The sequence below is a fragment of the Orcinus orca genome, chromosome X (genome assembly GCF_937001465.1).
Source record: "Orcinus orca chromosome X, mOrcOrc1.1, whole genome shotgun sequence".
Classification (NCBI taxonomy): domain Eukaryota; kingdom Metazoa; phylum Chordata; class Mammalia; order Artiodactyla; family Delphinidae; genus Orcinus; species Orcinus orca.
Genome location: NC_064580.1, coordinates 18382659 through 18396252, shown reverse-complemented (window position 1 = coordinate 18396252; position 13594 = coordinate 18382659). Strand labels below are relative to the sequence as shown.

At 41.7% G+C, this 13594-nt stretch overlaps 2 protein-coding genes across 12 annotated transcripts in view; one reads left to right on the top strand and one right to left on the bottom strand.

Annotated features, from left to right (window-relative positions):
• CNKSR2 (connector enhancer of kinase suppressor of Ras 2) overlaps positions 1 to 12176 on the bottom strand; it is a 258260-nt gene extending 246084 nt beyond the window's left edge. For 3 of the 11 annotated variants that reach the window (XM_004283066.3, XM_004283067.3, XM_004283068.3), the window contains exon 1: positions 11566 to 12174. In XM_004283066.3, coding sequence (XP_004283114.1) covers positions 11566 to 11629 — 64 coding nt within the window. In that variant the 5' untranslated portion in view covers positions 11630 to 12174. Of the gene's footprint in view, positions 1 to 4734; positions 4849 to 11565 lie in introns of all 11 variants that reach the window. The other 8 variants (XM_033411453.2, XM_033411454.2, XM_004283069.3 and 5 more) reach the window with 4 other exon arrangements.
• The window catches only part of LOC125963102 (translation initiation factor IF-2), a 181656-nt gene continuing 179994 nt past the window's right edge, over positions 11933 to 13594 (top strand). Inside the window, exons 1-2 of the mRNA XM_049704944.1 lie at positions 11933 to 12052; positions 12100 to 12506. Of these exons, the coding sequence (XP_049560901.1) occupies positions 11933 to 12052; positions 12100 to 12506 (527 nt within the window). The remainder of the gene's footprint in view (positions 12053 to 12099; positions 12507 to 13594) is intronic.

Genomic DNA, 13594 nt, shown 5'->3' with positions numbered 1-13594 from the left:
AATTTTTTGAGGAATCTCCATACGGTTTTACATAGTGCCTGTGCCAATCTACATTCCCACCATGAATGAACTAAGGTTGCCTTTTCTCCACATCCTTGCCAACATTTATTATTTGTGGTATTTTTGATGACAGCCATTCTGACGGTGTGAGGTGATATCTCATTGGGGTTTTGATTTGCATTTCCCTGAAGCTTAGTGATGTTGAGCATCTTTTCATGAGGCACCATGTACTTTTATTAGCAATCCTTTGAGAACAAAACATCTCAGAACTGGGCTGGTTAGTAGTAGTAGCCTAAAGTAGATCTTTTGCCTAGGTCTACACTCAGAAGAGGAGAGCATCAAACTCTTGGAGTTCACTTCAAAATAAGAAAGATGAGGGGCTTCCCTGGGCACCCAGTGGTTAAGACTCTGTGCTTCCACTGCAGAGGGCACGGGTTTGACCCCTGGTCAGGGAACTAAGATCCTCATGCCGTGCAGCATGGTCAAAAAAAAAATGTCACCAATACTATAGTTGTATGTGGCATTTTTGTCACTGGCTAAAGTTCTATTTTGAGTGGAAACGCTTTATCACCAACCAACAACACACACAACACACAACACACACACACACACACACACCCCCCTATAGAGGTCAAAAGAACCCAATGACCACACCCCACCTTACCACACACTTAAGAAAGTAGGTCTGACAGAGAGGACATCAACATCTTTGCAAATGTTCCCAGGATTCCTCTCATGTCACATCTATCCCTGGTAGAAAGGCAAGGTAATCATATTATGTTTTAGAACCAGTTAGAAATTCATTCAAATTCTGCTTCTTCCACTTAATATTTATTCATTCTTGAAAATATTTATTGAACACCTGCTTGATAAATATTTTGGTATACAGGACAAGTGATTCAATGTTTCTAAGAAAAAGTTTCTGCATCTGTAAAACAGGGATAATTCCAACCTTTCAGGGCTAGGATAAGTATAAGATGACGCAGGGAAAGCACCTAGCACAGTACACGGTATATAGTAAGCAGTCAATAAATATTATCTATTAATAGTTCTGCCTCTGAAGATTACCAATAGAATGAAACTTCTTCATAATTAAAAAAAAGCTGACCTTTATCATGCACTTGCTGTGTGCTAGGCATCGTTTTAAGCATACCATAACCCTATGAGGTAGGTAATATTATCACCCCTATTTTACAAAAATGAGAAAACCTGGCAAGTTACTTCAACCCTCCCTCACTAAGATCACACAGCTAGGAAGTAATGGAGCCTGGATATAACTAACACAGGCATCTGATTTCAAAGTACTCTTTATTATATACTAAATGGTGCCAATTTTTAAAAGGTAGAAAATTCAGAAACTTTTAAAAAGTCAAGTCTTAAGATAATTACGTATAAACTTGAACTATGTTCTTCATCCATGGAAGTGTAAATCCAATCCAGTAGGCAGAAAAGAAAAAAGAGTTAATGTTCAACCTAATTCCATCACTGAACAGCTGTACATCTCTGTTGAGCTGCTTAACTTCTGTAACTTACCTGTTAAAGGGTGTTAACAACTGTCCCTTATTTCACTTTTAAGTACTACTACTACTAATAGATGTGAAATGCATGAGACCTTTATAACATGGGCTAATGAGGGGAAGAACCAAGCTGTACTACAGGATGTTTGCAAAAATATTCCAAAAAGTCAAAAAACTGATTCCAACCAAGTATGTAGAAATCCTAACTAAAAATATAACTCATTTCTAGCTTGCATATTTTCACTATGGAAATGGCTCCTGGCAAAGTATGATACTTAAAAACATCACATCCTCCAGGATCAAACAATTTCTTTCCAATCTTAATTACACTATTAGATTGATCAGCAAGCCCTTTCTTCACATATCAAAAGTAAAGTTCAATAGGAACCTACTCAAATTATCACAAATCCCAAATAAACAATCTGAATTAGCATGTTTTTACCATAAATAGACTTAAAACATTATGTCTAGGGACAGATTAGAAAGAAAAATTATCTAGCTCTAAACATTCCATAGAATGAGCTGCTCTCTGCTTGTCACAATTCAACATCAAATTGAAAGCCTCTGGTCTGACAGCTGTTGGGCAAGGTAGCAGCCTTCTAGATAAGCAAACCTGTCATTAATTTAATGCAACATTGGTGCCAACAGAGACGGTCGCAAAACTCACCATGTCACCAATGCAGAGGGAAATGGGGAAGGAGCACCTGCCTTGCCATCCATATGCGGGCTCGTACCACACTCAACTTGGTTTCCACACAGGCTCTGGCAGGCAGGGAGAAAAACTAGCAACTGGACTCTAATGTCTATTTTGAGCACCAGTAGCAACAACTCTACAATTCTTTCTCTTTATTTATATATATTTTTAATAGCCCAGTACCTCGTTTACATAGCCAAAATATAAGTGAATTACACAAACTTAAAATATGAATTTTCTGCTCAGCCAGGTGAAAAAAAATCATAAGTCGCCAGGAGTATCAAACATTTTGAAAATAATATGGATAGCTGAAATAAACTCCCACATACACATATAAAACATACCAAAATTATAACAAGAATTCCGCTAATGCTGTTGAAATTACTCATTGAGCATAATTACTTAAAACAAGTATTTCAAAGGTTTTTTATTAATTAATTAGAAGTCTAACATCTTGCTAAAAAATAGATTATTTTGTAATCTTTGTGTAAACAAGTTGGAAAAAGTAAAATCCAGGATCTAAGTCAGCCTTCCATTGATTTCTTCTAGACAAAAACCATGTTGCAAGCCCATTTTAAAAATAGCAGATATGGCTGAAACAAAATAAAAAGTTCAAACAAACAAGAGGATATTGGGTAACACTTTAAAAGCAAGTAACAACGCAGTTTCTTCCTATCATCTTATCAGAAGACTATCCAACCTACCTAATAAAACTAATTTCTGGGGCTTCCCTGGTGGCGCAGTGGTTGAGAGTCCGCCTGCCGATGCAGGGGACACGGGTTCATGTCCCGGTCCGGAAAGATCTCACATGCCATGGAGCGGCTGGGCCCATGAGCCATGGCCGCTGAGCCTGCGTGTCCGGAGCCTGTGCTCCACAACGGGAGAGGCCACAACAGTGAGAGGTCCGCGTATCGCAAAAAAAAAAAAACTAATTTCCAAGAACATTAATGTCAAGTAAATATAAAACAGACAAGTATGCTACATTTGATATTAGTTATGTAACAGTGTTCTTACTGTGGCAAACTAGAATACATTAATGCCATTGTGAGTTTTGGTTTATTTAATAAATCTTGGTTTTTAAAACAATTTTATGTTGTGACAAAATATTCAATAGATGAACACAGAAAACTAAAACAGCAGTTATTGTACTTTAGTAAAATTTAAAATTCAATGAATTTATGCAAATACCCACAACCCTTTCTTTTCTGAAATTGAAAGAATAAGATAATGAAAGCTTCTATTAGAATTAATGATTGTAATTTAAATTGGAATTGAACAAGAAATTAAATACATCTTTCAAGTTAAAAAAAATACTAGCATGTTTAATGGTTATTTGTAATTCAAACCAGGGCACAATTGCAATCCACTGATTTGCAGTACTAGCTAGAACATTTAAGCCCGAAGGTGTTGTTTTATTAAGAGTTAACAGACAGGCAAAGTTATGTTAAAGTCTTAAAAATTTCACTTATTCTGATTTATGTTTTAACAATTCTAAATTTAGGGGGAGGGGCACACTTTATTAGAAAAATCTCTATAACGTGCCTACTAGTAGCATGTAATTCACAAAAAATCCACATGAGGCACCTGTATTCAACAAGTTATGCTTTACAGTAACTATCTACATAGGTTCTTAATGAGTGCTCTTCAAAAATTAGTCCAAATAAATTTATATTTGGTTTAAAAAATTAAAATTTATTTTTGAAAATCAGAGTGAGATGAAGTTATATAACAAATGCTGATTTAAGATGCATCTTTAAATATCTTAATTTTATTCCTATTAATAAAAATGTAGATTCAACATTAAATATAATGAGAAGATAATGGTTCTCATTAAGCTAACGGGCTTTTTTTTTTTCATTTTATCCTCTATATTAACAAATAAAGGGCATTTTCTTCTCACAACAGAAAAATATATTTAAATTTCTTATATGAACTTTATTTTCTTTACTTTTTTAAGAGGAAAAATGTAAGGTATTTTTTTCAATTTCATTCTACCATGCATTCCAAAATATATGGTGTTCTTTTTTTTTTTTTTTTTTTTTGTGGTACGGGGGCCTCTCACTGTTGTGGCCTCTCCCGTTGCGGAGCACAGGCTCCAGACGCGCACGCTCAGCGGCCATGGGTCACGGGCCCAGCCGCTCCGCGGCATGTGGGATCTTCCCAGACCAGGGCACGAACCCGTGTCCCCTGAATTGGCAGGCGGACTCTCAACCACTGCGCCACCAGGGAAGCCCATATGGTGTTCTTTTAAAAACACCAAAATGAAGAAACAATTAGAAAATTTGTATGAAAGAAAATACTTAAGAAAAGGGGTATGTTTTAATTTTTTAAGAAGTTTGCCTATTGTGTTGGCCTATGAAATGACATCAGCAAATAATATTTATAGCATAAACACAGAAGTGTTATAGATTCACTGAAATTATTACCGTTTCTTAACGAAATGAATCTACACCATGATTTAGATCATTGAATTGGCTAGACAGCAACACAACTATGAAAAATGGACAAAGCAACCCTACTTACACTGTATTCTGGCACACAGTATACAACTCGTCTCTGAAGTATCCATTAGGGCATTATAAGGGACTTTACGTGCATCGTCATTTAGGAAAGCAGATTTGTCGACAGACCAGTAATCTGTGAATAAATTTATTTATTCCTTTACTCAACAAATATTTCCTAAGCGCCTACTTTTCACCAGATACTTTCTTATGCACTGTTATGCAAAAAGATGGGTTCCCTGCCCTCATCAAATAATCATACAAATAAAGGTAAAAAATAAAACTGGCAAATGGAACAAAGAAGATATACACGGTACCAAGAGAGTGCATAACTGAGGATTTGATGTGATATGGCGATTCAGGAAGGCTTTTCTGAGGCAGAGGAGGGAAGGCTTGAGATCTGAAGGATGAGCAGGATTTAACTGGGTGAAGCAAAAGTGCAAAGGCTCAAGGGCTGGGTAAACAGGACTGAAAGAAGGCCCGAGTAGCTAGTGCTAGCAATGAGGTTTACCTCACAGGCAACAGCCAAACCTTCCAGGGTCTTATAGGCCATTTTAAGGACTTTATCCTAAAAACAGTGAGAAACCATTAAATTTTTTAAGCTGATGGGGAAGATAGGATTAGATGGGAATCATTCTCAAGAAGTTCATCCTGACTACAGGTTTATGGATCAAACAAAGTAAGATGCTGTAATTATCATGACCTTGACTGAAAAGATAATATTTTATCCTTTGCAAGAGGAGAAAAAGAGGAAGCAGAGTACATAAATTTTACCTTTTCTAAACCCAACCACCACTTCTCAAACTTTTCCACTGATGTATCCTTAACTGCTGAACAGAGTGTACTCATAACCCTGGGAGGTCTGGGAAACGCAGCTTTAAAACAGCCTGCTGCAAGGCTAAAATTCCTGTTAAGCCTCTGGTCTCATCTTTAAAATCATGCCAATTTTGCTTTCTATACCACGAATATAATATCTATGTTTATTTTAATATAAAAATAATATTTTAAAATACTTAGCAAAAATCAACTTTTTGGCTTTTGATCATTTGGCTTTCACAACCACAGAAATGTACCATTTTGGGTAGCACAGGCCTATGCTATGCGTGAAAACTGAATTCACTCACTGAATGCTATTCAAAACAATGAGCCTATTCTTGAGCCAGACACTAATCCATGACAAACTCATAAACATAAAGCTTTAGACTCTATTTTGTTTTTCAAATTACTTACCCTCCCTTTCCCCCACCTTTAAATTAGTACTGATGATCCATCCTTCTAGGACTCTTTATAGAAGCTAATGCTTCATCTTTCACAATAAGCCTTGTGTGTGAGGGAAGTCACATAGAACGCTAAAAGTCATTAAGAAAATGTTAGGTCCTAATCTGAGGTCACTCTGCTATGAATGAAAATGATAATTTATCATTGCTTTAAGAACAACATCAACATTTAAAAGCCAATCTGCATTCTTCATGTAAGAATTTGGATCAGTAAAATTCTAAATATCCAACAACATAATGTTAATGATGTAATTAATATTCAAAATAACTCATTTTAACATTATTTCCAAATTATTCCTGAGAAACAGAAATGGGCTTATTTTTGGCAGCCGAAGTTTTATAATGTGGTATTTATTTAAACTCAGAACATGATGAGAGTTTTATTGTCTTTGTGAAATGCAGATTTGTTCTTGTACTTTTGTGCCACCTACTCATGCTCCTCCCTCACTTTCCCTGTACTGCCCACCTTTCTCTTTCAACCAGACAAACGTAGACTCAACGCCTCTGGTTAATCGCCCCATCTCAACTCTAGAGTCTCTTGCTGTGCTTCTACATTTAGAATACATCCCTCTTAGAATATACCTTAATTAAATAAACTGCTTAAACAGTTGCTCAAACCTTCCCCATGGATTCCTTCCTGACTTACTAAAATCATCATCTTCTCTTTCCATTGGTGCTTGTATACATATGCAAACTCTTAAAATTTACCAAATGTACTAGTTGGTACCTGTCTCTGTCTTGGCATAGGTTTGCCAATGTCACTGCCAACCCTTACAGAGACTAATTTCTCCAAAGCAGGGAATTATTTAAATTCATCCATCAAAGCACTTTCCATGCTGAAGTACTAAGTAAATATCTAAGAACTAGAATACATCTACATAAATAAACTCTTTTTTTTCCTACTATGCACTATATCATGTGTGTTACCTTAAGGAGCAAATGTTAATGACACTACAAACAAAACGTTTCTTGTGAACTAAACTCTACATATCAAAAAGGTAAATTTCCTCTTTGTATAAAATGACAAGAATTCCTGTTCCAAAAATGTCAAATCCAAAGTAGGTGATTGTTGGTTACTATCTAGTCACGCTGCAATTGAGAAAAAACCTAATTTTTCAAAAAGAGGTAATAGCACCAATTTAAACATTTAGCATATTTTTTTCCCTTACGGTGTATACTTCTCAAGTTCCTACCACAAAATTATTTCTGATCTCTCTCTCAAAACAGTTTAACTCAAAATTTTGACATTTTCCTTCACCTGATTAAGATAAATTTCAACTTCAGCTCTGGGTCCTATGAGGGGGAAAAAAAATTACTAAAGGGCATTGTACCTGTCAAAACTGCTTTCCGTTATGGGACACATTTTCCTCTAGAGCATGTAAACTTTTACACTAAATAGATCTTATTTCATCACTGCATTTTCCTCTTTTTAGGGTTGTATGCAAAACGTTGGCTTTATCTTTGTTTTTTAATACCTAAAATAATGTATTTCATTTTCAGTCCTCAAGAAGGCTGAGTCATCAGGACAGAAATTAGAAGTCAGTGAATGCTTCTTAAAGAAAATGGTTTATAGTAAACAGGAAAGACCAGAGCAGTTAATTGTGGGATGGCTTCAGAGGCTATCTTAAAAATTTAGATGATTTTAGGAATCATAATAACATAAGAGTGCATGGAGCTAAGTCACAGAGACCATAAGAGAAGATCAGCAAAGCGGGGCCTGTCCGTTGACTCTGAAAACAATAATCCATTTTATTTGATCCAGAAAGGGATTAAAGATCACTGGAAAAAATGTCAGAAAGGGAGCTGGCCCTGGAAAATAACTTTATCTTAGTCATCTGGATATTTTGAAAGAATTTCAAAAGGCAGAAAAGGTGTGAGAAAAAAACTGGAATTATTGGGTGTGACATGGACAAGGAAAATTAATGATAAAATTAATAATAGGGGCCCAAACGTGTTCAAAGGTTTTTGTTGTATTTCAGAAGGCAAAAAAAGTAGAATCAAGCAACTGCAGATTATGAAATATTTCCAGGCCCTGCAAGTGAACAGACAGGAGCTGAGAAATAATGTATTTTAGAGTAACAGACTGAGCAAAAATTAGAAACAGTTATTGGCCTACTTTTCTACCTATAGCTTTTCCCAATAACTGCTTTGCTTTTATTCACTGTAAAAAGGTTTATGTTTTAAAATTTTGTCAAAACTACAGGAGGACTGAATGTAATTTCCAACTGAAAAAGGTTAGTTGCAAGCACTAAATGATGAGTATTTGATTTTCTCAAAAAATATTTTTATAAAATTAATTTTTAAAATTAATTTTGAAGGCTATGAGACATTTCCTAATAGCCTGAAGTACTATCAGGATAATGTGGGATATAAATGCTTATTCTACTGACTCATGAGGAGTTCATATATTTACTGGAACTAACATTGACACTGTGTCACATCAAATTTCTATTGTCAGGAGAAAATTCAATGAGTATTGGATTTCACAAATAGTGGAGTTAGGGGTGAGCAAAAAAATAGGAAGTATTTCCTCATACTGTTTTTTAATAATAATTAACATAAATTTAATACTTACGTGTCCCTCAAATATATTTTAATAAAAAGTAATAAATTAAAGTGAATTGCAGTGTATATATGGTCCTTCATAATTAATCTTGAATATATTCTACCAAAGTTTAATAATCTTGTCAGCCAGGGGTTTTTCCCTTCATTTCCCTCTCTGCTGACTGAGTTTCTATTGCACTTCTATAAATTGTCTGGAAGCATTAAACATATGGCCATGCTATTCTTATATGCTTAATGGTTCCTTTTCTGTTTAGTGAAGGAAAAAAATACCCTAGAAAGAGCATAAAGCATATACCTTACTAAAGAGAGTTATAACTATCTACGATTGTGACTAGGTGAAAGCATATGCCATATATATGCTTTAAATGTTAAGGATGATGAAACTGTCACATTAGGAGCATGTTTTAAAGAACTCCCACAATGCTGCAGTTGTTCAAAAGTCCTGTTCATCCTTTGGTACTGCCTTTATAACACTATACATTATACAACACTAAATGAGGTTTGGCCATTCCAAAGCTACAGCCTAAATTAACTGACTTTTAAACATTAGTGCATCTGAAGAAAGGGTGAAAAGTATTTTTAAGTGTATTTTGTAAAGTTTATTTGGGGAAAAGGGTGGGGGGGATTAATTAAGCTAATAGTGTACGTTACCTTAATTAAGTTAATTAATTTGAGGAAATGCTTGTTTCATCTTAGTATTTTTTTAAACCTTATTTTCTGATAATATCTCAAATCAAATTTATATGAAGATTATGGAAATTTCAGCAGTAAGCAGTTTGGGACTTGAAATATACAGATAATGACATCAGTTATTCTCTTCCAGTCTAATGTATACAAAGATACACAAATTCTGTCTTCTCAAATAGCTCTAAGATGCATCACCAACAGGTATGAAAATAAGTTATTCAACTTAAATATAACAATCACTTAAAATCACAGCTAATGATGTAAGCCCAACTCCAAAGAAGCTGCATTTTAGGCTGGAGAGATTTTTAAAGGACTAGTGTACTGAGAAACTAAAAATGTGTGTCAGAATATGTACATCATATGTTCTACATGCTTCAGTGGACCTAAAGTGTAGAGAGTGGGGAAAGTGCAAGAATGTACTGGGAGGGTGGGAGGTGAAGAAGATGGAGTATGCAGCACTCACTACAAGCATCATGGGAATTTGTGAGAGGTAGTCTCTGAAGGTAATCTGACTCCCAAGGAGCCAAGATAGCTTTTCTTTGAGTATTTCAGTAACAAGACTCAAATTGAAGTAATCTTTTAGGCAAATTCAAAGAAAGGGTTTTAATTAAGCAGTCTTGCTTTTCGCATGTGCTCTGGCTCTTTCTTCCATGACTGAGAAACACAGAAGTTAGATGTTTGTCTGCATCTGACAATCCGAAGGGGGGAAAAATTGGTGGGAATCTAGGAGAGCAGAATTTCAATAGCAATATGAAAACAGAAGAAGAAACAGAAAAAAATAATGAGCCACTGCAGGACTTTGTCTTAGTCATGGCACCCATGGCACCTTAGCACAATGCACCGCACACAGGGGGGCAGTCGATAAATAATGAATTCGATTTAATTCAGTACACTCTCATTTGCACTGCGCTTTGCAGTTACAAAGCACTTTCCACATATTAGAAAAGAAAAACGAAATAAATGAAGAATAAAGGGGCAAGTAAGGGAATAAAAGGAAAGCAAATGGATAAAGGAAAATCCACAAGACAAGCAAGAGGCTGAAAAGGCTCGGGGGAAAAAGAAAAAAAAATTGAGTTTCCCTCTGTTGCTCTCAATCACTTCCAATCACGCTACTTTCGTTCTAAAGTACCTGGAGCTTAGAAAGTCTGACTGCTAAGCAAGCCCTAAGAAGGGGCTCCCTCATCTTTGAAACTGCATTTGCAAATGATAAGCCTTTGGGCCCGGACTAATCCACCCAGAGTTTGTGCCTAGGAATAACCACAAGCAAAACTCTTAACATCTCCCAAGTGCGGCGAGGAATCCTTTTTTGTCCATCCCCTCCATCCCCTGTCAGCATTCCCCAAATCTTAGGAATCTTGGGGATGGGAGGGGGCGCAGTGGTCGTGAGGAGAGGGTCCTCTAACTCAGACAACAGACAACAGAGGGAGATAGTGAGGCAGGAAAGCCCAGGGACAGAGAAAAAGCCCACGTTTGAGATTAAGAGGGCGAATGTCTTTAAGTATGGTTATTAGAAATTGCCCAGGGGAAAAAAGGGGAGAGTCTTCAAGATGGAATAAATGAGGGGACACTTGAATGTGCATCACTTTACACCTGGGGTCGAGCCCCCAATAAAAAGCTTTAAGATTCAAAGCCTCAAGCCGCCAGAAGAGGAGGAGGCAAAGGACGCGGGGGGATGCACAGGAGGAGCCACAGATACCAGCGCAGATGCTGTCCCAGGGGAAGCATGTTTTCCTCTCCCCCAAAGCAGCGCATCCCCCGAGCATCCTCAGCCCAACCTGGGGAAGAGGGGGAGCTCTCCGGATCCAAACCCCGGCGGCCGCGTCCTGACACCATTATGTGGGCTTAAAAGTTGCAGGGAGAGTTGGCGCAAGAAAAGGCACTTGGCAGGGGCGGCCGCCAAGGGGGCGTCAGGATTCCCAGGAACAAAGGGGCCGGGGAACGGGCGACCGTCCCTGGGGGCTCCTCCCTGAGGGGAGAAGGCAGGGTCGACACGTCCTCCCGGCCTGGGGGCACCAAGGGGAGCTAGGAGCCGGAAAGACTGACAGGGATTCCGCCGTCCGGCTCCCAGCCTCCCATCGGGTCGCCCCGGCCACCCCCGCGCTCTCCGCGCCCCTCTCCGGATGGGAAGCCACTGGCTGGAGACAATAGGAGACCAGGATCCCGAGCCCCAGTCAGCCCTGGAGGTCCCCCGCTGCCCTCGGCGCCCCACGATCAGCCGGGTGCAGCCCCGATGGCGGGCTCGGCCGCGGCGGGCGCCCCTTCCCTCCCGTGCGCCGGGACCCCGAGCCCCAGGGCCGCCTCGCCCTCCGCACAGCGGGCATTACCTTTCATCCAGTCCACTACTTGACTCGGAGACCATTTGCTCACCGGTTCCATGATCAGAGCCATGAGCACAGGGTCGGTTCCGCGCGGGGCGCGGAGCTCGGAGCTCAGACACAAAACGAACTCAGCAGCCCGAGCCACCCTCAGGTGGGGTCCCTCGCTGGCTGCTGCCTCGCTGGGCGGGCGGCGCGGAGAAAGCGGCTTTTGTGTGTCGAGTCTCGCGGCTGCAGCGGTGGGAGCGGTGACGGGGAGGGAAAGGCGCCGGGGTCGCGGCTCCGCGCCGGGTCTGCTCGCTCCCCGCTGAGGCGGCGGCTGCTGCCGTGGCTCCGCAACTCCGCTCGGGTCTCCGTCCCTCCGGGGCTTCAGTTCATGGCTTGCACTGCCGAGGGTCGCAGCGCTAATGGAAGGAGCTGCCGCCACACGCCCGCAGCCAACTTGCCCGTTCGCCTCGTGCGCGAGAGTGAAGCCCCCGGCACGACCAGCAGCCCGGCGGAAATGACGAGGGGCCTCCTGCCACCCAAAATATCTCTCCGCAGCCCTCGGGTGCGGGGCGCGCGCACCACGAGCCCCCCGCCCGCTCGCTGCCGCGCGGTCCCGCCCCCGGGGCCGACGGCAGCCGCGCCAGGCGCGTGCGCGTGCGCGCGCCGGCACGAGGCCCGATGCCGGGGTCCGCCTGTCAGTCAGGCAGGTGCGGGCGGCTCGTAGCGTCGCGTTCCCGCCCAGCGGGCCGCCCCGGGACGGAGGTGGGCGAGGAGCGCGTGCGCGGCGGCGGCGGCCGTGGCGGCGGCCCGGGTTCCAACCTCGGGTCGGTCGGTCAGCCAGTCAGTCAGTCAGTCAGGTGCCGGCGGCGGGAGTGCGGCTCCGAAGGGCCTCTGAGCGGACGTGGCGGCGGCGGGACGGGCTGCCCACCAGTTGAGCGCCGAATGCTGAGGCAGCTGAGGAGGTACCTGCGGCCCCGCCGCCGAGGGGTGGGGGACGCCGCTGAGTTCGGGAGTTACAGCGGGAGCCCGGGCTTTCCTCGCTCCCGCCCTCCCCGCTGCTGAGTGGGCTCCCGAGGTGATTCCCCAGCCCCGCGTACGCCCGCGGAGACGGAGGCGTGGAATGCCGCGGACGGGGACCGGGCTCCGCCAGCCAGAAACACAGCGATGACGAGGCAGGAGGGCCGGTGCTGTCGGACCGCCCCCGGTGCTGCACCGGCCCTGGGAAGTCAGGCGCGGAGCCTGGAGCCTTCGAGCGCCGGCCGTGGCGATTCCGAGGGAGGTTCGGCCCCACGTGCCTTTTGAAGGGCTTGGTGTCTGGTTTTCGGCCAACTCCTCCGACGCTCAGAGCACCCAGTACCCATTTTAGAGGATGTCCTTTTGTTTTCAGATATTCTTGTGTAAGAACTGAAGGGTAACACTGGGCTTGAAAATGAGTGACAGAGTGTAAACAACATGGTTCTTCAAAACTCCTGTTCTTCCGAAATCTTACACAGGCTCCTGTGCAGTCCTTAGTAAAACAGTTTACCTAATGAGGCTCGACTTAAACGACAAATAATTCAAACTAGAACGTTTGGACGCAAAGTCTCTGCCACCGTTGTAGGTGTTTTCTCTTTGTCATTCTTAAATAGTTCCACTGAGTAAAAGAGAAACTCATTTTATTTCTATAACCATTGCAATAATGGCAATAGGTTTTGCCAGTTCTTGCAGTAACCCATTTTCTCTAGTTCAATTGCATGAGATGCAGAGCTGCCACTTTTCTCAACTAACATGAGTTGACATCACCCCCACCTGCCCCCTCCCCCGCCACAAAGAGCTGAAACCACAGTAAAAATATTTTTGATCATTTCAGGCTAGTGATACACAACAAGTAAAACTTAAGATGGCCTGTCTGTAGGCTTGTTATTTATTTTTCTAATAATACAAACTTAAAAGTATATGAGAGGGCTTCCCTGGTGGCGCAGTGGTTGAGAGTCCGCCTGCCGATTCAGGGGACACGGGTTCGTGCCCCGGTCCGGGAGGATCCCACATGCTACGGAGTGACTGGGCCCGT